The following is a 21,984-nucleotide window of genomic DNA, read 5'->3' as shown; positions in this document are numbered from 1 at the left end:
CTCCCTCGCATTCAGCTGTCACGTGGCCCGTGCTCGAACGATCGTTTCCGCTTTATTTTCCGCCGTCCGGCGCCGCATCGTGTCGGACGTCGAGTGCTCGATCTCGTTAACGATCCCGAGCGGCGATCGATACTTTCTGGCCTCGTTCGACGTTTAATCGGAAAACAATCGCGCTACGTTGTGGCGAGAATGAGTTCTCGGAAAAAGATCCGAGTCGGTGCAGATGGAACGAGGCGAGACAAGCGAAGATTCTTCGTTTTAATTTATGCGCGGCGTAGCTCGAGGCATTATTAGTCCTAGCTGGCTACGAGGGGCGTGACGTCACGCGGCTAAAACAAAGGATCCTACCGGTGCTCATTTCACGTCGGCTCCCTTTCAACCGTGCCGACAGAAGGGCGCGAGGGACCGGTCCTCGCCGACGTCGACGCCGGTGCCGAGTGGCTCGATACTCTTTACGCTCCGTCAGCTTCGTATTATGGATCTTTTTACAAAAGTGATCGCGTTGACGTTGCACTTCCGTCAGCGGCCGTCAAGTCCAATCGATCCGCTTGCTCGACCGAACAATCTCTCGCGATTAAAACCCGCGGCTTACAACCGAGAAGTTATTTTGTTATGAATGGAGCGAGCTGGGTGTGTGCTGCGGTAAACGAGATGCGATAAATGAGAAAGAGCGACGATAACTTGAGATGTTATCGAAATGGTTAAGAGTAACTCGCCATAGAGGGCGTGTATCTACGCGTAGGGCTTCGCCATGGAGACTGGAGGGAGTTGATCGAGGGACGTCGTTGTCTCCGCAGGCCACTGTCATATTGTCCCTGGCGGATCGATACGCAGCCTACAACCTGCACTCATCGAGCTTGAAGAGGGCGTGGCTCGTACACCGGCAGAGAGACACTCAACCCCGTTGCGATCTCCGCCGCGCGCTAACCTTCCGCCTCCCTCTCGACGTAAAAGCGGGAGAGACGATTTCGTCCTTTCAGCCCTCAACGCGGTTCTCCCGTCGTCACCCTCCGCGATCTCCGCGTCGACGAGCGCTCTCATTCGTCGAGAGCATCGTAACACGGGGAGCAATCGCAATAGCGTCCGCGCAGAGATTTCTCTCGGAGTATCAACTTTTGCAACTCGTCACCTTCCCACGTCTTATCGTTCAAGTATAAATTACAGTAATTCCGCTTGACTTACAGCTTCATGAAAGTATAAATTCCACTCACAATGTCCACGTTTTAACACTTAATTATTTAACTTATTACCTGTGTTAAACGTAATAGCACTAAATCACCCGGCAGATCTTGTAATGGAGCTCCGCATACGAATGCATTCTAAATAACAACCATATACAGCAATATGTCATGTTACCGTGAAGAAATATGAGCAGGATATTAGTTGTGTGCGCTGATGAATGATCAAGGCAACCGAGTAGGACTTGGGATCTCTCTTCGAAGGATAGATCAAGCATGGAGCGGTCGCGGACTCCTCCGTTTTTCCTTTTTCTCCCCCCCTCGTTCTCTCTCCTCTCTCGCTCTCTCGTCACTTCCATCCTGGAAGGGTGCGCGCCGTTCGTTGTCTTCCGCCGGTGTTGTTGGCGCAAGGTTGAATCCACGTGGGGGCGTGTCGCCTCGATGGCGCCGGCTGCTAATGGCCGCGCGGCCCTCCAGACCTTAATTTCCTGCCGCTTCCGCGGACCCTCTCGCTTTTACCTCTCCGCGTCCGAATCCGCTCCGGATCTCTCCTCTTCAGCCTCCGGCCCTTTCGGTAGCCGCCGACACTCTCCTTGTCCTTTCGCCCTCGCGCTATTCCTGCGAGCGATTTGCATGAAGCTGCTTTTGATCAAGTTCGTTATCCAAAGTTTCAATCGACTTCTGTCGTTCGCTCTAATTTTTAGTTTGTTCGCAAATTGCGTCCCCTCTAATTTCACGTGCTGCGTACGCGAATGTCTGGCAAATTTCTGGGAATTTAAAAGATTCATTCAAATCTGTGATAAAATTCAAATTGTATCGTCATTGAATTATTGCGTCAACATTTGCGTGAGAAATTCATCGTGCGCATATTTGCACGATATTTAAAGCAAAATAATCTCGATCTTTTTAACTCGACAGCGTTTTCTCACGTTGTTTCAGGTTTCCTAATATGGTATCGCGAAAAATGTATGTCGACCTTGTGTTTGATTCGAGAACAATTTGCATGAAACTGGCCTAGGTAGAGGAGAGCGGCCTACCCGGGTCTCATTACTTTCAACGACTAATCTTCGATCTCTTCTAGGATAGGAGCGGCAATTTAGTGTCATTATACGCCCTTAGGAAAGACTTTCCTCCTTCTCTCTCTTCTTGGACCCGGGCCCGGGCCGAGGTTTCTTTTTAGATCGATTTAGACGCGGCGGCGATTATGGGCGTCCACCGACCGCCAGATTTCGATATTACGAACCGCACCAGCACGGAAAAATACTCCGTTGGTCCCGTGAATCGATACGCGCGATACGTAATTCGTTCCAGAGTTGTTATTACCGATTTGCGTAATCGCGCCGACGAGATTGCTCCATAACGAGCGCTTCCGATGTTAAAAATTCCGAAAAAGACCAGTAATGCGTGCGCGCGCGCGCGCGCGCGAGCGTTGTTAGCACATTGTAAATCGACGATAGAGATCATGCGAACCGACATTTGCCTTTAACCGAGACTATATATACTATATTATAATACATAAAGTTTTAACTCCAATTATACTTATCACGTAGCTATACGATATAAGTATATGCGACGAAAGAAATGTGGGAAACTGATAGTATTTGACTAAGGAGAAAAATCGATAAGCTCTTTTCCTACGCGCGCAATTACGATGTTATAGACTGAGCGGAGATTTCATTGCAATGTTACAGGATCATCCGGGGCTACGAGGCACGCCCTTAGCCATGCTGGCGGCGCAATGCAACAAGCTAAGCAGCAAAAGTCCACCACCACTGGCGGACGCAGCCGTGGGTAAGGGTTTTCACCCGTGGAAGAAGAGCCCGCAGAGCAGCGGCAGTTCGCCGCAGCACAGCGGCGGTGGAGGCGGCGGGGGCGGAGGAGGAGGAGGCGGCGGCGGTGCCGGCGGGTGCACAACGACGGGAGTGAGCCAGAGACCGGTGGCGACAAGCAGCGCCGGCAGCACGACCGGTGGTTACGCTAGAGCGCCGGTGACGTCCTGCGCCTCGACAGCGCCGCAATACGGTAGCGAATTATATTTCCCCGGAACGGCGAGCGCCCAGCCGGCCGGTGATCCCCATCACCATCAGAGCAGTCTCCTGGGCAAGGTCGAGGGCGCGACCTTGGGCTCGGTGTACGGCAGGCATCCGTACGAGTCGTGGCCGTTCAACGCGATGCCGGGCGCGACGCACGGTGGAATCAAAGCGAGCGACGGTTGGTGGGATGTGCACGGGGCCGCGACCGCCGGCGGGTGGCTGGACGTGAGCAGCACCGTCGGCGTCGGTGTCCACGCGGCGCAAATGGCCAATTACTCGGCCGACTACTCGACGAGCCTCGCGCTCGCCGGCAATCACCTGCTGACCACGGCCACGACGGCCGGCCACAATCTCCTGCAAGACACTTATAAATCAATGCTACCGGGCGGTCCTCCTGGATTCGGACTGCATCACCACGCGGCTGCCACGGCAGGCGCCGGCGCCGGTGCCGGCAGTCCTCAGGGCGGCGGCGGCGGCGTCGGCGTCGGAGCCGCCGGCGTCAGCCAGGCGCCATCGCCACGCTCGCAGAGACGCTACACCGGGCGCGCTACCTGCGATTGCCCGAATTGTCAAGAAGCCGAGAGACTCGGTCCCGCCGGCGTGCACCTGAGGAAGAAGAACATCCATAGCTGCCACATACCTGGTTGCGGCAAGGTCTACGGGAAAACGTCGCATCTGAAGGCCCACTTACGGTGGCACACTGGTGAGCGACCGTTTGTTTGCAACTGGCTTTTCTGTGGCAAGCGGTTCACACGTTCGGATGAGTTGCAGCGGCACCTTCGAACCCACACCGGCGAAAAGAGATTCGCCTGCCCGGTCTGCAACAAGCGGTTCATGCGCAGCGACCATCTCGCGAAGCACGTCAAGACCCACAGCAGCAGCAGCAGCAGCAGCGGCAGCAAGGGCAAGGGGGGAGCGGGGAGCTCGTCGGCCGAGTCCTGCTCCGACAGCGAGGACAACGGGAGTCAGCAGAGTCCCACTTCCAGCTCGGTGCCGCAGCCGCAGCCGCCGCAGCAGCAGCCGGCACAGGCCCAGCAGCAGCAGCAACAGCAGCTGGCGGCGGCGGCGGCGGCGGCAGCGGCGGCGGCAGCGGCGGCGGCGGCGGTGGCGGCGGGCCAGGACACCAGCAACACCACCTCCCCCCAGACCACCACCACCACTCTCGGCCATCAGCCGACAACACCCATGACTCCAATACAGATGACCCCACCGCCTCTGACCCCACACCATCCCCACCACCCGCATCTCCCGCCTCTAATGCACCATCCTCATCATCACGCAGCCTCCGTGCCGGCGGCCCACCACCCGCACGCGGGGATGAGCATGCACTGAGCCCGGTGGGGCCCGGAGCCGGTGCCTGCAGTACCGCTGCCGCAACGGCCCTGGGCTCCCCCCTATCCTACCCCCTCAACCTGAATCTCATGCAGAATCACGCGACCATGAATCCATCCGCACCCCATCACCATCACCAACAACACCAAAATCACCATCACCATCACCATCACCATCATCACCAATCGCACCAACAGCAACACTCGCGACAAAATAACACCTACTCCGTACAACAAAATCCTGGCACGCCGGGGACCGCGCAGACTCCCTCACCCTCGTCCCCCGCGCCTGTACATAGTCTCTAAGCGGTTACGAGCGCACTCGCGTCCAGCAACCGGTCACGATCCACCGCACGTCCGTCCGCCGCGTTCATACACGCAGGCACGAATGATACACACACGCAGACACGAGAGTACACACGGAGATGTACACACGATATCTGGCTCCCCGTCCTGGTTTCGATTACAAATCTGGTCCTCGTAACGCACGCACGTGGATATTTCAGGATTTTTTATTTGTACATAATATATATAAAGTGTGTGAAAGAGACAGGGAGAGAGCAAGAGAGAGAGCGAACGAGGATGAGAGAGAAAGAGAGAGAGAGAGAGAGAATCAATGCTATATTAATTAAGCGGTGTAATGTTGTGTAAAAAGTAACCCGTATAAATATATAAATATATATATATATATAAATATATATATATATATACATACATAAATATGCACTGTCGCGTTGTACCATACACCGGCAAAACACTTCGCGCCCTGCCGACTCTTCTCTTCCGTTTATTTTTGGAAGGCAAGAGACGGAACAAATTAAAGAGAAACGACCATGGAGTATGGACAGGTTCCAAACGATTTCATACCATACAGGGCCTTGAACATATTATCTAACGAAAAAAAGAAAGTTTTCTTAGTGATTTTGAAATTCTTTCCAGGCAAAGTCCATCTTTGTTGATTACGTTTGGAACTTGGACTCGAACGATGACCCATATCAGCCCACCTACACCTTTTGGATGTAGTATCGCACTATTATCAATGAATTAGTGTATTAATTATTAATTATTATTATTATTAATTATTATTATTATTATTAACTCCTCTTATTACTGTATTATTATAAAAATTATAAATTCATTTTAAAGAAAAAGAGAAAATAAATAATGCTTTTGTGAATAATGAGGGCTCCATTCAATCGCATTTTTATTCGATCCACAAAGTTCATTCTTCCCGATTTCCAATCGTAAATCTATGGAACAACAATTTAGATATTTTTTCTATTTTTCATTCTCCTAGCTCGACCTTGTTACAGCTGATTAAGGATTAATCCCTACGAAGGTAATTAATGTTATTTTCCTAGTTTTTAAATGTAATTTCGGCCACGCACAAATTGAAAGTAAGTTCACCAAGTTAATGTAAATATGACTAATTTTGACATCCTTCTCTAAATGTTCACGATAAAATATCATTTAGCACGATACTAAGAAATGTTTACAGAGTAATATGGAGGTCAATAGGAGGCTTCAAAGTGACGCTAAGCAAAGAATAACCCAACACGGGACACGAGCTCTTAGGACGATATTATCGCATGGGCCGTTAAATCCCAGATCCTGCGAACCGTGAAATGTCCTGTCATAACATCAGGCCTCCCCCACTCGGAGTCATGGCACTTTATTTTCTCACTCCAGAATTTTATTCCGACTCTCGTTTCATTCGGAGATCCGCCGATTGTGCGGCATCCGGCATCGTTCCGGCATCGCCTCGCGAGTGCAACGAAAATGCGTTCGATACGTGCTTCAGCTCTTGATCTTATTAGCGAGAATGACTTGGCTCGCGCCTCTCAGGCCTAAACAGCGGAGTAGCCGCGTCACGCGGTCATTACGAGCCTATAAAAGTTGCTTCTCCCGAGCATTCCGCCGACCGGTCATAATTATTACAACATGTACAATATTCTTCAAACAATAATAACAAAAGCAATCACTTGTGTCGCAAAACAACTCATGTATTTAAACAAAAATACGTTAACAAATTAATGGAAAGATTATAGAAAAATCATCTCTCGGATCTAACGAGAAGAAAACATTCATAAAGACGCCGCAAAATTTGACTCCGAAACTAAAAAGACGAAATTAATTTGACCGAATACGAGGAGCAGCGTCGCGACATTCAACTGCCCTGACAACGACGCCGCAATAAACAATTTTCAAGCACAGCGCCGTAAACTGGATCAATATGGCAGAGATTACGAAATAAGATCGTTATGCAAAGCAGTCGGAAAGGGTCGCGCCGGGTTTGCGCCGCAGCAATTCGCGGGGGGTGCGGTTAACGTCTAGCGGCGAGCATGCAAGCCCGGGGGATGGCTTTTTCGGTGATTTAACCGAGGAGGGTGAACGTTTGTTATTCAATTTGCAACCCCCTCGGTACCAGCCACTGCTCACCCTCTACCCACAGATCATCGCGCCTTTACGACCATGGCCGTACGTTCCTAATGCAGGAAACATTTCTCCTCGTTCCAGATATAACGACTGGTGGGTATTCCGCTATGTTTTGACATTACTTTTCCGCATTTACGTAATGCTATTCTCCGTTTCATTTTTTATTACTAAAAATTATGCAATAATTACACATTGATAACATTGTGCCGTATTATCTTGTATTCAGAGACGTTCAAATTATCTTCCATTCTACGCATTGCAACCCGAGACTTGTTAATTATAGTATAAGAATACACATTATCGCGGTAAACTTTGTAAATCAAAAGAGATTTCTACAATTAATCTTTCTTCTATATAATTATCTCCTATGAATCTCTCTTTCACTCTATCTGAAGCATACTACATCTATTTTATTTCTAAAATGTAATCTGTCATTAGATAATCAATGTTGAAAAATTGATATTTGAAAGAAGAAAATAATCTTTAATTAAATAAAATGATTTTACACAAATCATATATCCATCCCGTCTTTCTCATCTTTTGTCTTTCTTGCAAAAAAAGCAATAGTCATTCTTTGCAATTATCAATAATCTTTTATCATTATATTCCTTAAAATGACGATTGAATATGAATACGATAATAAATTCCAATTAATTGATGTCAACTTATTAACATCAGCATTATTTAATTTCTTCAAAATATGCACCCGAGTTTATGTAATAATCCAAATTGAAAAAAAAAAAGATTCCTTTCAGTGCATACATGTCTCTTCCGCAGCTTGCGAGTGAATAATTAGGCGCGTGCGAGTGTCACGTTCGCGAGACCGTTCTCAAGGCTCGGGGTCATTAGATCCGTCTGTTCTTTCGAACGTGTTGCGATAATAAAGGTCGCGCACCGTCACTCGACAAAGGCACCGCTGTGCGATTAATTTCATGGCGGTGCGCCCCATCGCGATACAATTGAAACGAATGGAACGGTGGGAGCGTTTTATGAAGCAGGCGCGGAACGACACTTTGCTCGCAAACATCGTCCTGTTCAAATCGCGTTCGTCATGATTTATAAATACAATAGATCGTGAATAATAAAAGAAATGTACAAATGTAACGAAATAAAACGCATTCTGAGCGATAAATGCGCAATAATGTTAATTAGTACTCGGAAATTTCAGGTGAATATGTTTGAATCTTTCGTCTGAGCTCTAGTATTAATTATCAATTGATATACTTAATAATTGATTCAATAATAGCAGTTGAGAATTTTTTTTATTTTACTATGTTTCAAAATCGAATAATAAATTAAGTCAATCGGTTTTTTTTTTAGTGCAACAAACTAGCGATTGATAAAGATAAAGTACTAAGTGGCGAAGACGGAACATTGAATAATGCTTTGAAATCTCACACTCGTCCGTCGGCGAGGCTTAGTAAAAAAATGCGGACAAAGAACCCCGAAAGGTTCACCATTTCTCGCCCCTTCGAGGTCTGCTAACAAATCTCATGATCCTAACGACGCGACTTTGGTTAGAAATACCACGGTTTCATATTTACAAAAGCGAAACCGTCTCTTTTCAACCCACCGCACTGGAGCTCCTACTGCTAGGAAAAAGCTAAAAACGTCCCTTTCCAAATAATAAATATAAAATTAACGTGCTATATGTATAATTTATGATGAAGAATTTACATTATATATATAATGCTTTTTGTCTTTAATAAAGAATATAAAATATTTCCTCGAAAATTCTAAAATAATGTTATGCACTCAAAAAAATATTTCGCTGATGTAGTTAGATTTCTAGATATCGCAACAAGAATGTATCACTATTTTTCGTATCTGTGAAAACATTGTTTGTCACATATAGAATTTATAGCAGTAATGTTCTAGCAATAGCTTCTGAAAAATTTAGGTACCATTGCTAAATGTTATTCATTGCATGATCTAACACGTGATTGATCTTATATAGATAGGCGCTTTAGAGAAACTTTCTTTTTAAAGTTCACAAACAATACAAATATATATTCTGTTTCTGTCATCTAAACTGATTAAGTAATTACATATGCAATATCACAACAGTTGCTAATCATTTATCTGTTTTAGTTAATTTTTTACACCTAGAAAATTTTAGCTATTATTGCAAGATCATTTTTTTGAGTGTGAAATATACATAGTTTTAATTACTGCGTCAAATAGTACATATTATTCAGATTATACTGTAACATTATTTGTAAGATTTGTAATGATGGACAAGACGATAAATGTAACCGATTTGCTGAATGTAAAAACAGATTAGTGCACTAATCTGAACCGATTGTATATCTAAAAGAGGTCTATGGAGAACTAATGAAGTCACTGTTAGATATAAGGTTTATGGACATATGGTTAACACCTTTGTGGTTTGTTGGAAAAGTCAGGGAAACACATGCGTGAAGTTAGTATGCGTTTGAAAGACCGTCCTTTACTAGACGCACGTAGACACGCGCGTTGCACACGTGCTCGCGTAAGAGAACCACGCGAGTCCTGTTACCAAAGTGCCGCGCGCACTCGAAAAAGCCGCGGGCTTTTGAGCATTGAGAGAAACCGGGCCGTCTGTGAAAATCGACTTGAAAAAAAAAAGATTTATCACCGACAAAAATTCTGCAAAAATTTTTTGACATTCTATCAAATTATTCTATTAGTACTGTTGCAACCTGTAAAATTTTATACTCTAATTCGCTTTTTTGCGGCAAAAAGAAGCCGCGTTTATATCTTGTGTGTCTCTCGCGAGTGAAATAACAATCTCGGAAAATCAGACAAGTAATGTCATACGACACGTGCGATCGATGCGATATCGTGTTCGACATTGTCGAACAGCCGAGTCTAATGGGCAAACAACACCGAGCATTCTGACGCTGTCATAACGAGCGTTGGCTCACCACCGCGACGCACCGGACAGGACAGGCCGAGGCAATCCTGTAACGCAAGGCTGATAACATTACCGTCCGATTCGAGTTAATTGCTCGTCGTTAGAGGTCATTAAAGTATCTGGTTGGTTCACGCGACACTCGTCGAGGGGCCACGGAACGCTGCGTTATTTCTCCGGGCTGGCTAACGAATCACGTCGCTCCCGCAATCACCTCGTTACGCAAGCTTACCCTAATTGAAGCGAACAGCCGCGACTAATTATCGAGCGCTGCCAATTTCGATATCAATTCATTATTCGTTCGCGATCGATGCGTGTACTGACGAGCTTCAGCATCGGGATTATAATGTGTGTGTTTTTAATCACATGAGGCGGATTTAACAGCCGGCAATTGCGCGTAATTAAGTGTTTTGAAGAAGCCAAAGACGCTTGTGTTGCATTTGTCGACGATGCTTTTCATTAACACGCTGTAGTTATGATTTAAAAAATGATCAGCTGACAATGAGAAGTAACTGCCACTAAGCAATTGAGTTTTATAATTATAATGACTTCGTCTCCGTCGTCGTGTAAGATGCATGCGTTGCTCATATCAAAGGAATTCAATTTAACAATATTCTTATGTACTTGCAAACGAGAGAAAAAAGAAGCCTTCAACCATCTTTCGATGATTATTCAAAAGCGAAGCGTCGACCCGAGAGTTCACGAAAGAGCAACGCGGTAGTCTAGCTGTTCGCAGCTATCGACCGATAATTTCACGGCACATCGAGTAGGTATGTCGAGAATGGATGGAAATTAGTTGAGATGGCCGTCGAGTTTCCGAGTTAATTGATACGTCCGCGCCCGATGAGGCGGCGAGATACACACAGCGCCGATTTCACGCACACAACCCGGCCGTATATGTACACACGACCATTGCATTCCGGGTTTGTTCGAGTCCCGCGAGTGATTTAACGGCTTCGCTTCCTGGCGATCTAGTTAACGTGCGTACGCACACGCGTGCATCACGGACGAGTGTTGATGCAGTTTGCAGAGTGGCGGAATACGCGTGAAAGACGGACTGACGCGCCTCTCTTTCTCTTTCTTTCGCATTCTCTCTGTCTTTCTCTTTCTCTCTTTCTCTCTCTTTCTCTCTCTCTCGAAACCCCACGGACTATTGCGCAGTGATTAATACCCTTCCGACCGTATTTTTATCTTGCCACGAGCGAGTGGTCGCCCCTCGACAGCAAGAAATCCACCATGACAACGGATGTGCCAAATAGATGGCAACATCTAAGGGGAACGCGTGGCTATCTTCGATGGCACGCTCGCGAACGAATAACTTTTTTAGGGTCGAGCTGATGATGCAGATCGCGAAGAAATTTCATATTAATCTTTGCAATTATTTTCTATAAAAAAATTATTTCAACATTACGTTTACAATAATTTTATGTTTACGTTCAAATTAAGAATATCAATAAATAATGAATTAATTGAGGAACAATTAATAAAGCAAACCGCAGATTTGAAACGCTATCGTGAAATAAAAATGCCTTCTCCACTGAAGTCATGAAACATGCTAATTGTCGGTGTGATTAAACGTTTCGTACTTGGAATTTTAACCCTCGCGTTTCACGTTTTCACTACCCTTGGTTCGTTACCTCGTTACCTCATCGTTGCCAGGCCGAACAGTTAAAAAATGTATAAAGTGATCATGGTGGTATAAACGACGTTTCCAAATAGCGATGACAAAGCAGCTCTTTTTTTTCTTTGTAAATGTTCTCTTTACATGATTATCGATTCTTTAGTGAATGAATAAAACAGCTCTTTCACTTTTCTTTCTTACTGTAAAGTGTACTGTGTGTATACGCGGAAAAAAAAAAAAAAAAAAAAGAAAACCATTGCAAGTAAAGTAAGATTTTCGGCCTGAGAGAATCTAAATTTATGCTTTATACACCTCATCTGAGATACAACTCCTTGTCAGATCAAAGTCATCTCACTAACACACGTCACCGAGATACTCCCCGCGTTCCAGTCCGACTGTTGTACGACTGTTGTACGAGGTGTTAATTGGCTTCTCGTGAAACGATCATTTGTCAGATTCGTAAGGCGGATGAAGCCGAGCCAGTTGGTTCCGTCCACGAAACGATTTATGACAGCCGGGTCGGTCATGCGGCGCAGCCGGAAGTCGCGGTACTCTTTGTTCCTTCTTATAGTATACCATCTCGAACTCATTTATCGCATTTACATTCTCCGGCCTGTACCTCGCCCACTCGTCACGTTCAGATTATTGAATTAGATATACGACGGAATTGAATTGATTTTCGCCAGTCATCGCACGATTCATGACGGTCTTGTATGCACACGCGCACACACACGGATAAACAGGATAGCACGAGAGAAACAGAGGAGAAGGGAGAGTAGAACGATGAAAAAGGAGGACATGAAATCTCGAAGAGGCGGAATGAACGAGACGAATAAGGCTCTTAAAGCTTTTCTTGGAGCGATCGGTTTTTTGGTAAAATTTACTTTGTGCTCTTTTTTTCTTCTTTCGTACATCGGTCGCGACTAGAATATTTAAATTCCTCTCATGAGCACAATTAATAATTATCAATGAGTAATAATTGATAATTGATGAGTAATAATATCAAATTAATCACTGGAAATATTATATCGCTGAGTTTCACGTCTTTCTCGATAATTACTCATCTCGTTCGTGCATTAAAAATATAGGTGAAGGAGTGCCGTATCTATTACATTTTCCGGACATATGCCTTCTGTGATAAAGAGCCAAAAAACTGCGACCCTCCTCGCACGACGTTTGACAATTTCCGGAGGCGACGGCGGACGATAAAACGACTGTCGGTTAAGCGACAAACCACGACCACAGAAATATGACGTACGACTTTAACATGTCGCTACTCAACGGAGACGCAATTTGGCAGCCGCGGGCTAAACTTAGTTCTTTCGAAGCTGACGAAAACTGAGACTCTCCCGCTCGATACATCTCGCGACTCGTCTAACCGTCGCTCGGCATCGGCTGTCTTTTGTTATTAACAAAATAGTGAACGGAAGAGTTGTTTTTCATACTTAGTCATCGGCCGTGTGTCATCGGCGCAATTTATAGAGCATGACGAGATTGTACTGCGATTGGAGCTAATGACGAGCAGACGCTCGCGCGACGCTAATCACGCCGCACTTTGGATTCTTGGCGTCGAGCCGTGCCGGAATGAAGCACGTGTCTGGCGTCGGATATCGGAAGGGGCCGCGACCCCCTTGACCCTGCCCCACCCACCTCTCGGAGCCCTTAACGATCGTCGTCATTGAATAAATCTGAAGCGTTATACGTCGCCAGGTCGACCGATGCGCGTCAATCTCGGAGACCTCCTTCGTCGAACGAACGCCCACCGGGAGAGCAGCGATCGATCTTGATAGACGGGACGCGCATAACAACGGATCGACATTACGGTACAGAATAAGCACACGGATAATAAGGAATCTCCAAGAGAAACGAGAGCGACGTTCCCTCTAATTTCTCGCGACGTATGCGCGCCCAAAATTTCTGTCACGCATGTTCTTCGGGAGATTTTACGTAATTTTTCTTAATTTGTTAATCTAGTACAAAATATATGCTAGAGATTTGTGCATTATTCGTCGTTGTAGATTCCAAACAGTTTCGCGATGAAAAGGAGAGGTAAATTTTTTTTCGCCGCACAATAAGTACCTTCGCTTCTGCAAACAGAGGACCAATTCCTATGCACGCGCCGGCCGCCTACCGTTTCTACTAAATACCGCTCGAAGGTAGGTGGTAACACGACGGGACAAAAAACGCGTGCAAATCCACACGCCAAAGGTGTCACGCCTCTCGTCAGCCAAGAATCAGAATTAAATTTCGTCTTGCGCGTCCACGCGCGAGTGATCTCATTGATCTTTAATTAACGGTTAGATCGTAGAACAATTGCGATATAATTGCGTGTGTCGGTACAATGAAGCGCCGCGACAATATAAATTCCCCCGGGGGCCTCTCCGGAGGAGCGTGACAGGGGGGCGTGCACCGTTTCAGAAATTCGTCTTTCGGCCTCCGCGGTCTTTCTCTTTCACGTGAAAAATGCCAGATGTTTCGCATGTGGCCGGCGTGTAACGTGTAATGCCATTGTTCCGCCTATGTCACGGTTTATTCATACTTTTGCACGAATTCAGATCGCTTCGGGTTTGTCCGGCAATACGATAACGGCCAAGAGAGAAGACCTGTGTAGCCCTTTCGTAATTACCCTTGCTTTCGTAATCGAACAAGAAAGTTTGTACTTTATCCACTTTAAGAGTAATGTCGAAGCACGGATCAAACACACAATTGCCTTTCTGAACAGTTCTCGTCGGCTTCGTGGAACAATTAAACTGGGCGCAAAGATTTATAAAATCGAACGAAAGTATCAACGAAAGCTTCATTTCTTTTATTAATATCGACTATTACCCGTTTTCCGCCGATAGATGCGACAATGATTGCCGACGGTGTTGCTAGACGCCGATCTGTCGGTGTAAGCAACGCGATAAAGCGCAGAGCGCACAGGCGCAAAGTGTGGCACGGCTTTCTCTCTCTCTCATTGTTTAGCAATTAAAAGCGCTCGCTTTGTGCGCCGCCACCTGCCGCTTTGTTTTCGTTTCGTCGTGCGCATTTCGCAATTCAGTGGACACGTCTCGTCGAATAGACTTTACGTTTGGATTGAATTGCAGCTCGAGATCGGTCGACTCTCGTATCCGTGGTGACGCTACCGGCCATCACAAATAGCAATTTGTCCTCTATAATTTATAATCTTTATAATCTGCATAAATTAACACTATCGTTTTTGCCAACATTGATGAAAAACATCAAAATGATTTATTACAACGTTTAAATGATAATACTTTGTCTACTCACGCCTCTTTTTGCAAAAAATAAAACTCAAAGCCTTTTCTTCGAGTGAGACTTGATAACGAATGATAACGAATGATAACGAATGATGAGAATGATAACGAAAGGGTTAACAAGCTATATTTGCTCAATTTCACGCAACCTGAGAAGGCACATATAGGTAACTCGAGCGGTTGAGTTCTAGATAATTGCGGTATTACTTACGCTCGGCGCGCTTATTACTTCAACGATTCTATGGGGTATATATTTCCCTTGTGGACGCCGCGCGTAGCGATACCTCTCGTTTCTCTAACTGGATTAGCGGTCGATTTCCATTTCGCAGCACGGAACGGTGCAAAGGCAATTGGCTGTCAGGCTCGCACCATATCGAGCCTGATGCTATATCTCCGTACGCGCGAGCACCGTACATACGGATTATATCCTGAATTCCGCGTAAAGGACGCGATCGATTATGCCAAAAAGATATCAGGAATTGAACGCTGAGTGTATGCTTAATGACTGCAATTTACAGTCGTAGTAGAAATAATCGCATTTCCCGACTTCACAAAAAGCCACGTTTCAATTTTCTCCTTTCGCAAGGCGAATACGGAAAAGTACAAGATCGATCGCGTATCTTTCAAGGACACGTATACAACCAATTTTTCCGATCAAGGATATTTTAGAAAAATCTCTGGCGGATACACGATCACATTAAAAAACGATTATTCCCGGTTCCAAAATTGATTTATTTTTTCGACATCGAGAGCGCGTAATTTCCGCGCGTGGCTTCCCAACGTATCTCGCTTCCGGTGTAACTGACAGGTCACGCGTGTAGGTTACCGAATAACAGGCTTTCCCGCGGTCGGCGGCGCGGGTCGACGGGATCCGTTTGGTCGTACATCCGCGGGGCCGTACGATACGAAGCGAGCATGAAAACGAGGAAGTGACGTACGAGAGAAAAATCGATGATTATAATTAGCAGTCGATATACCGGAACCAGGAATCGCCTGATTACGGTAATCAGTCGCACGCAGTCGCACCGGAATGATTCACGGCAACGCAGGAAGCCGGGGAACGTCGGGAGGGAGCGTCGCGCGCGACGCGAGTCAGGACGCGAAAAGGAGACGCCGAGTTGCGGAAGAGCGTGGAGGACATCACGAGCGATAGAGCAAGACAAACCGGGAGGGAGGGGGAATCGGGGGAACGGAGAGAATGCGAGAAACCCGCGATCGCCTGTACGCATGTGCGCAACTCTTTCCGTGAGCGACTATTATTATATACCGTATATAGTGGCGGACAAAAGGGTCCCCATATGGCGACTCGCGAGCTAATGTATGTCATTAGACGCATTACTCTATGATAATTAAACGTCTATGCGCGCGGCATTGTTACGCTCGTGGCCCGCGCAGCATTACCGGAATGACACGTTGCGTTACAATGCTTCGGATGTCGTGAACGATTCGCCCGCCCCGGTTATATACACGTTGCTTGCGCGCTCTCCGACGACGGGCGAAGGGCGCGCGACGCGCAGGTAAACCACCGACAGACCGAGCGCGGGAAAATGCGAGTCGTTTTGGAGAACCGTCCCTACGAAATCCCATCATCCGTCAAACACAGTTTCTAGCGTTGTGTGTTTTCTTGAAACATGCTATGTATAGAGACTCGTGTCCGAGAAGAAAGAAAATGTGGGAAAGAAAATATTCGTACTTTGAAGAAAACTATGTAGTACACTACACAATTGTAGTTTTCTTCAAAATACAAATATTTTCTATCCCACCGTAACGCTAGCGTGCATATGCTTTGCCAATGTCTAAGAATGCGTCAATTTTATCGCTTGCGAATGAGACAAGAATCGATATATGTTTTTGAAGATTCCGAGCATATTCTCACGTAGCGAGCAGCAAGATGCAACCGCGGTTACGCGTGTCACGAATTTCTTTTGCACCAGGCGACGTCGGAAGCAGAACTGGGTCAGATGCGGCCTAAAAATGCGTCCCGTAGCATGATCGCGATCCATCTCGTCTCGTCTGCGGTTTGGCGCGCGTGTTTCGCCAAAATATCTTTCTCTTCTCCCGATTCGTACAAGTGCGACGAACGTTACGGAGCAGTGGAGTAGAAAGGCCGATGTGGAACAGCAGTGCAACTTTCGGCGGTTTGCGTGAGATTTTAGATACAGTATAAACCGCTAAAGGCTTCGTCGCTTATTCTTATGCAACAACGACCGATGCACGCACTCGCGACCGCACGTCGCATCTGTCGCGTGGTTTTTCGAGTCGACGATTGATTTCTCCACGATGGATGGACGATTATTCTGATGAATGCCGCGAGCACGTTGAAAGCGAATGAAGGTCGAGGCAAACACGTTCGCTCATTATTCAAGTTATTCGAGAAAAACATTATCAAATCGAATTGGGTAACAAGCTAATATTTTAATCCGCTTAAAATATGTATTGCGATATGAAAAAAATATCGATAAAAGAATTCGATAACGTAATAAAATGCGCCGCGACACTATTCTCGCGCGCGCGTCATTATTTCCCTTAACTTTACCTCCATTATCTTTTTTATCTTTCTTTTTCTTTATATATAGCAGGGCGCATCTGCCACGGGGTGAGCGTATATTAGAGCACGTAGATCGGGGCGTGACCGATGGTGTCGTTTCCTACGTGGCATTGTCCCAGGACGGAGCGCACCTGGGAGTGAACCTACCACGCCTCTCGGCCGCGATGCAAGAGGTTCCCGTGAATGCACCCTCGTCGTACGTACGCACGTACATTCATAGAATGTACTATTCCGCACACGCGCGCTCACGCCGATAGGACCTCGTCCTGGATGCGTAGATCTGGCGCGCGCGCCACATACGGTTTCGCGCGTGACAGACGGGACGGCGAGAGCGGCGTCGCACAAAACACAATACGAAGCCGTTCATTACACGTCTATGAGTATTGTCCGCGATATGTGTACGCGCCATGGGACAATGGCAGAATCGGTTACGTTTCTTCTGCGTGTACGCCGTTTTGCAAGTAGTAAACCGTATGCGATTGTTGTAAAGATTGCCCGAGAGTTTCGAGAAGTCTTTAAATGTCTTCGAATGAAAGTTTATTCTCGCAACAAACCCGCGCACGCTACTTTAGATTCTATTCCAAAACGCACGCTCGTGGTCGTAATTGAATTTTAATTGCGATTACGCAAATGCGTTTTGAATTGAGAAATATGATTATAGTTTCGAATTCGGCAATTCGTGGGCAAATGAGTCGGGAAACATTTCACGTCGAAGCACGCGCGTGGAACAACGGGAACGCTTGTAAGCGCTGCCCGAATACGCCCGAGGGCGGCCGGGGCGGTGGCGATTCCGCCCCCAGGTGGGTCAGGGTGGTACCCGGCATATCTCACGCTCTTATAACGCAAGTATAAATACCATGGAACTAAAGATCCCGACCACGCTAACATTGCCTTAATTAAGCATGAATTCGTGTGGAGAATGTGTAAAATGCGTGACACATATGACGTCACAAGCGATAGCGAAGATTTATGTATGGCTTTGCAACATTGAAAGGAAAATTCCTCAGTAATATTTACGTAATATTTTTCACGTTATCTAGAATCAAGCTCTCGGATTGATAAAGCAATCGATACAAAAGGGAAGGGAAAAAACGCTGCATTGCGTTTCCTTCGATCAGACAGCGCAGACGGGACTGTCGAAGGGTTCGAAGCGCGTCAGATGGTAAGACGTATAAGAACATAACGTAATTTCCGCGCGACAACAATGACCGCTCCCGATATCGCGTGCAACATACCCATGCATCACCGACTTGATGTGTTGCGCGGAGTTACGTGATACTCTCTCGCCGGCGCATCCCCTTTGCTCCGCCCGCCTTCTCGCATTTTGCATCTCGCGGGAAGGTTTTTGTTCGGTACACGTCTCGGCCGAACAATGAGTAACTGTAGTTCCCGACTGGCAAAGTGGTGACGGCAACAGATGGAGAAACGCGCCTGTCAATGTCTTCGAAAGTGTACCTCCTGAATACGTGTCCTACATATGCCCGAGGAAGGAATAATAGCGACCGGCAGCAGCGACTCGAAGAGGATATGCGTGCGACCACAGATAGTCTCGTTCGCTCGTTCGCAAATTTCTTCTTCCGGTTCTGGCTATCGCTCCATCACGCGCGAGAAATAATAAGGGCGCGGATCGCGCGATTGATAATGCGATAATGCAAATAACTTGTTCAATGTTCGCGAATGGCTTGTACGATAGTATCGAAACATTTCAGAACGCGACAGACAAACAACGTACACGGATGACAAGTTTTGAGCGGCAAAATGACGGCTGCTAGTCTCGATAAGAAGCGGTATTTTACGAAGCGCGAGCCGCGTACCGATACACTGATCTGCACGTACTGCGAGCGCGCGGTTTAACAAGCTTTAACAAGCGGATCATATACCTCTCTGTTTACGAGGCGAGAGCGATAATAGATGACAAATATTGGCAGATGCTCGATCGCGCGATGCCACGACCGCCTAAACATCTAGGGTCATCCCTACCATCCTTTATTGCCGCCGTCCCGAGGGGCTCGGCAGCGCGCACCCCAAAATAGAGAACGACATTTCCGTGGTTTCTTTCGCAGCACATTGTCGGACCTCGGTGGTGTTGTATCGTCGAGTCCCACAGCGAGTCGTAATGCATAAATCAAGCTGTATCGGTGCGAAACCGGGCAACAATGTTCCGACTTAAGGCCTGGGGATATATCGCTGTCTCCTCAAAGGAGAGCAAAGATTTTTAACCGCGACGCTTTTTCCAGACGCGACAGGCAATACCACAATATAGCCCGATGACAAATGGTACCCGGTGGCTTGTTCGATCGACCTAGAGAACCTATGTGTCATTTGTGATGGTCAACCGTTGTTACGTCGAATGGAAAGAGATCTACGCACGCCGACGTGTCGAGAAATCACTCATATAACCAGATACAAAGTGGAACTCCTTTCACCTCGTATCGGGTCAAAGTGCCCGCTACGTTTTAGCACAAAATAGGGAATTCTTGAATCGACCGAGAGAAATAAGTTTGGGAACGTATTGCTACCGGTGGAACCATGTCTGATTGTTGAAAAGTATCCAAAATACATCGTACAATACAGCTAGCTTCTGAAGACGCTCCCACTACAAGTGGTCTCCATTCATTCAGTTTTGCGATAAAGAGAGATCAGTGATTTACGAGCAATACAAAGATTAAGCATAATGCAGACTGATCTGTTAGCTAATGTTCCTCCTAAACATGTAACAGATTTGTGAAAAGCACTCGAGAGTGCGCTTTCCTCAGTTTATTCGACGTAAAGAAGACGCGACTCGAAAGAAGCTGTGAAACTCTGAAAATAACCGATCCCGAGATCGTACGGAAACACCTTCGGAGGAATAGAATTCGGAATTCACGGCGACTTGAGAGAGTGTCACTCGCGTGAAGAACCGCTCGCAAGAGTTACGAGTACAAGGGGCGCGTAAAGTTGGCGCTCCGGTAACGCCTCGCACAGAAACGACGCAAGATGAGCACGGATTCTGTCGACGTTTAGCTTGTTTTATGGTCCCGTGGCCGTCAGAAGGAAGTCTATCCTTCTTTCTGGTCCATCTGCGCTTTATGGTCCTTTAAGGAATTTCGTTCAGAAGGACGGCTCTATTACAACGAACGTACGGAAAATTTATGAAATTCGTGAAATTCGTGTACGATAAATATTTAATAATTGACAAATTGAAAATTTACTTTACTCATAACAGTAATTTGTTTCTGAAAAATAGAGAAGCGCGTAATCACTCGTTTTAAAAAATACTAATGCATGGTAAACGCGATTAAATACCGTGTAACATCAATCAGGGAATCATTCAAGCTCTCGAAAAGCGCACTTGAATCGACGACAATGGGCGTTATCGTTCGAGGATACACAGCTCAGAGGTCGGATGTCAAACGGCTCGGCACCCGCGACGCTGCATCGCGCCTTTGCGTTAAATACGATGAATTTTTGGCGATCCGAGAACGGGGTTTACGGCCTCGTCGTCGTCCGGGCCCAAGAAGAAGCCTAAGAAAACGCGAAGGGGACCGCGAGAAGTGCCTGCGACAGCATGTGCTCTGGGCGTGGAGCAGCGCGAAAGAGATATACTGCCTAGCACGAGTATTTATGGCATATCCGCGCTTCGTCCGATATATTTACAACAAGTCCAGCACGGAATGCGCGAGCAGACCGAATAATTGTTTCTGGAAGTGCGAACAGCGCGCGCTTATTAACGTGCTGACTGTCACACTTAAAAGAAACGTAAATTATAGCTCAATGAAGAAGATGGTAAACGCGTCACTCGACCATTTTAATCACTGCAGATGTTACGGAACAAATAAATCATTTTCTACGTACATTTTTTGTAACAATCAGGAAAAATAATTGTAAATTTGAACCGCGAAATAATATATAATTAATGCTATAAATAAAGTAGACCGTGTTGAAGTTTATATTAACACTTTAAATTACCAACCGCTTCATCCTGTATATCTGCAATAAACTTTTTTCATCTTACAAAGTTTCACTTTACGCAACTTTTATTTTTCCTTTTTACTCGTTTTGTTCGTTCATATCAGACGATAATAAATGTTTCTCTTTTTCTAGATCCGTTCTTCGTCGGCATCATCGTTTTTCTATCTTACCGCGAACCACGTTGCACTTTTTCGCCCCCGAAGACAATAAATCATCGAAAAACATACAAATTTTTTTTCACGGCAGTCAACGCTACATAGCACACAAAACATGCATCACGCCTTGTGCAGCTTCGCTCGAGTTGGTATACGGACAAGTCTTATCTATCGCCTCATCTAGAAAGTACTTGTTACAGCCGCTTCGTACTCGTTTGATGTAAGAACCGTCGAGACGCTAACGCTATGTTAAAAACGCGATTAAAAAGAAGATACATTATATGAGTGATATTTCTCTTTCAATAACTTTTCCGTAGTATGCGTCGGTAGTGTTGCTTCCGATTTTTTCGCATTAAGAAATCTATTTATCTTTATGTAATAAATTACATCGCGACATGTACAAAAATAATCTTGACCTTAAAAATTCAAAAAAACATTTACAACATCTTTTACAAATATAAGTAAATTTACAGATATATTTGACGATTTTTTAATTTTTATTCCTAAATCTTATATTGTAGACTATATGCAGCGCATTCTTTCATCATGTAACATACAAATGTTTGTGTAGAACCGATGAA

At 46.0% G+C, this 21,984-nt stretch overlaps 2 protein-coding genes across 11 annotated transcripts in view; one reads left to right on the top strand and one right to left on the bottom strand.

Moving 5' to 3' along the window:
- The window catches only part of Sp1 (transcription factor Sp8), a 79,008-nt gene extending 73,286 nt beyond the window's left edge, over positions 1-5,722 (top strand). For all 6 annotated transcript variants that reach the window (XM_067351335.1, XM_067351346.1, XM_012368167.2 and 3 more), the window contains 2 exons: positions 2,870-3,914; positions 3,983-5,722. In XM_067351335.1, coding sequence (XP_067207436.1) covers positions 2,870-3,914; positions 3,983-4,848 — 1,911 coding nt within the window. In that variant the 3' untranslated portion in view covers positions 4,849-5,722. The remainder of the gene's footprint in view (positions 1-2,869; positions 3,915-3,982) is intronic.
- Positions 1-21,984, bottom strand: part of LOC105672946 (uncharacterized) — a 137,955-nt gene that overhangs the window by 79,196 nt on the left and 36,775 nt on the right. The window contains exon 6 of one of the 5 annotated variants that reach the window (XM_067351744.1): positions 3,852-4,029. The exons of the other annotated variants lie outside the window; for them this stretch is intronic. The gene's annotated coding sequence lies outside the window, so the exon portion shown is untranslated. The remainder of the gene's footprint in view (positions 1-3,851; positions 4,030-21,984) is intronic. 5 annotated transcript variants of the gene reach the window in all.

The sequence above is a fragment of the Linepithema humile genome, chromosome 1 (assembly GCF_040581485.1).
Source record: "Linepithema humile isolate Giens D197 chromosome 1, Lhum_UNIL_v1.0, whole genome shotgun sequence".
In the NCBI taxonomy this organism is placed as follows: Eukaryota; Metazoa; Arthropoda; class Insecta; order Hymenoptera; family Formicidae; genus Linepithema; species Linepithema humile.
This window is presented reverse-complemented; position numbering and strand designations above follow the sequence as displayed.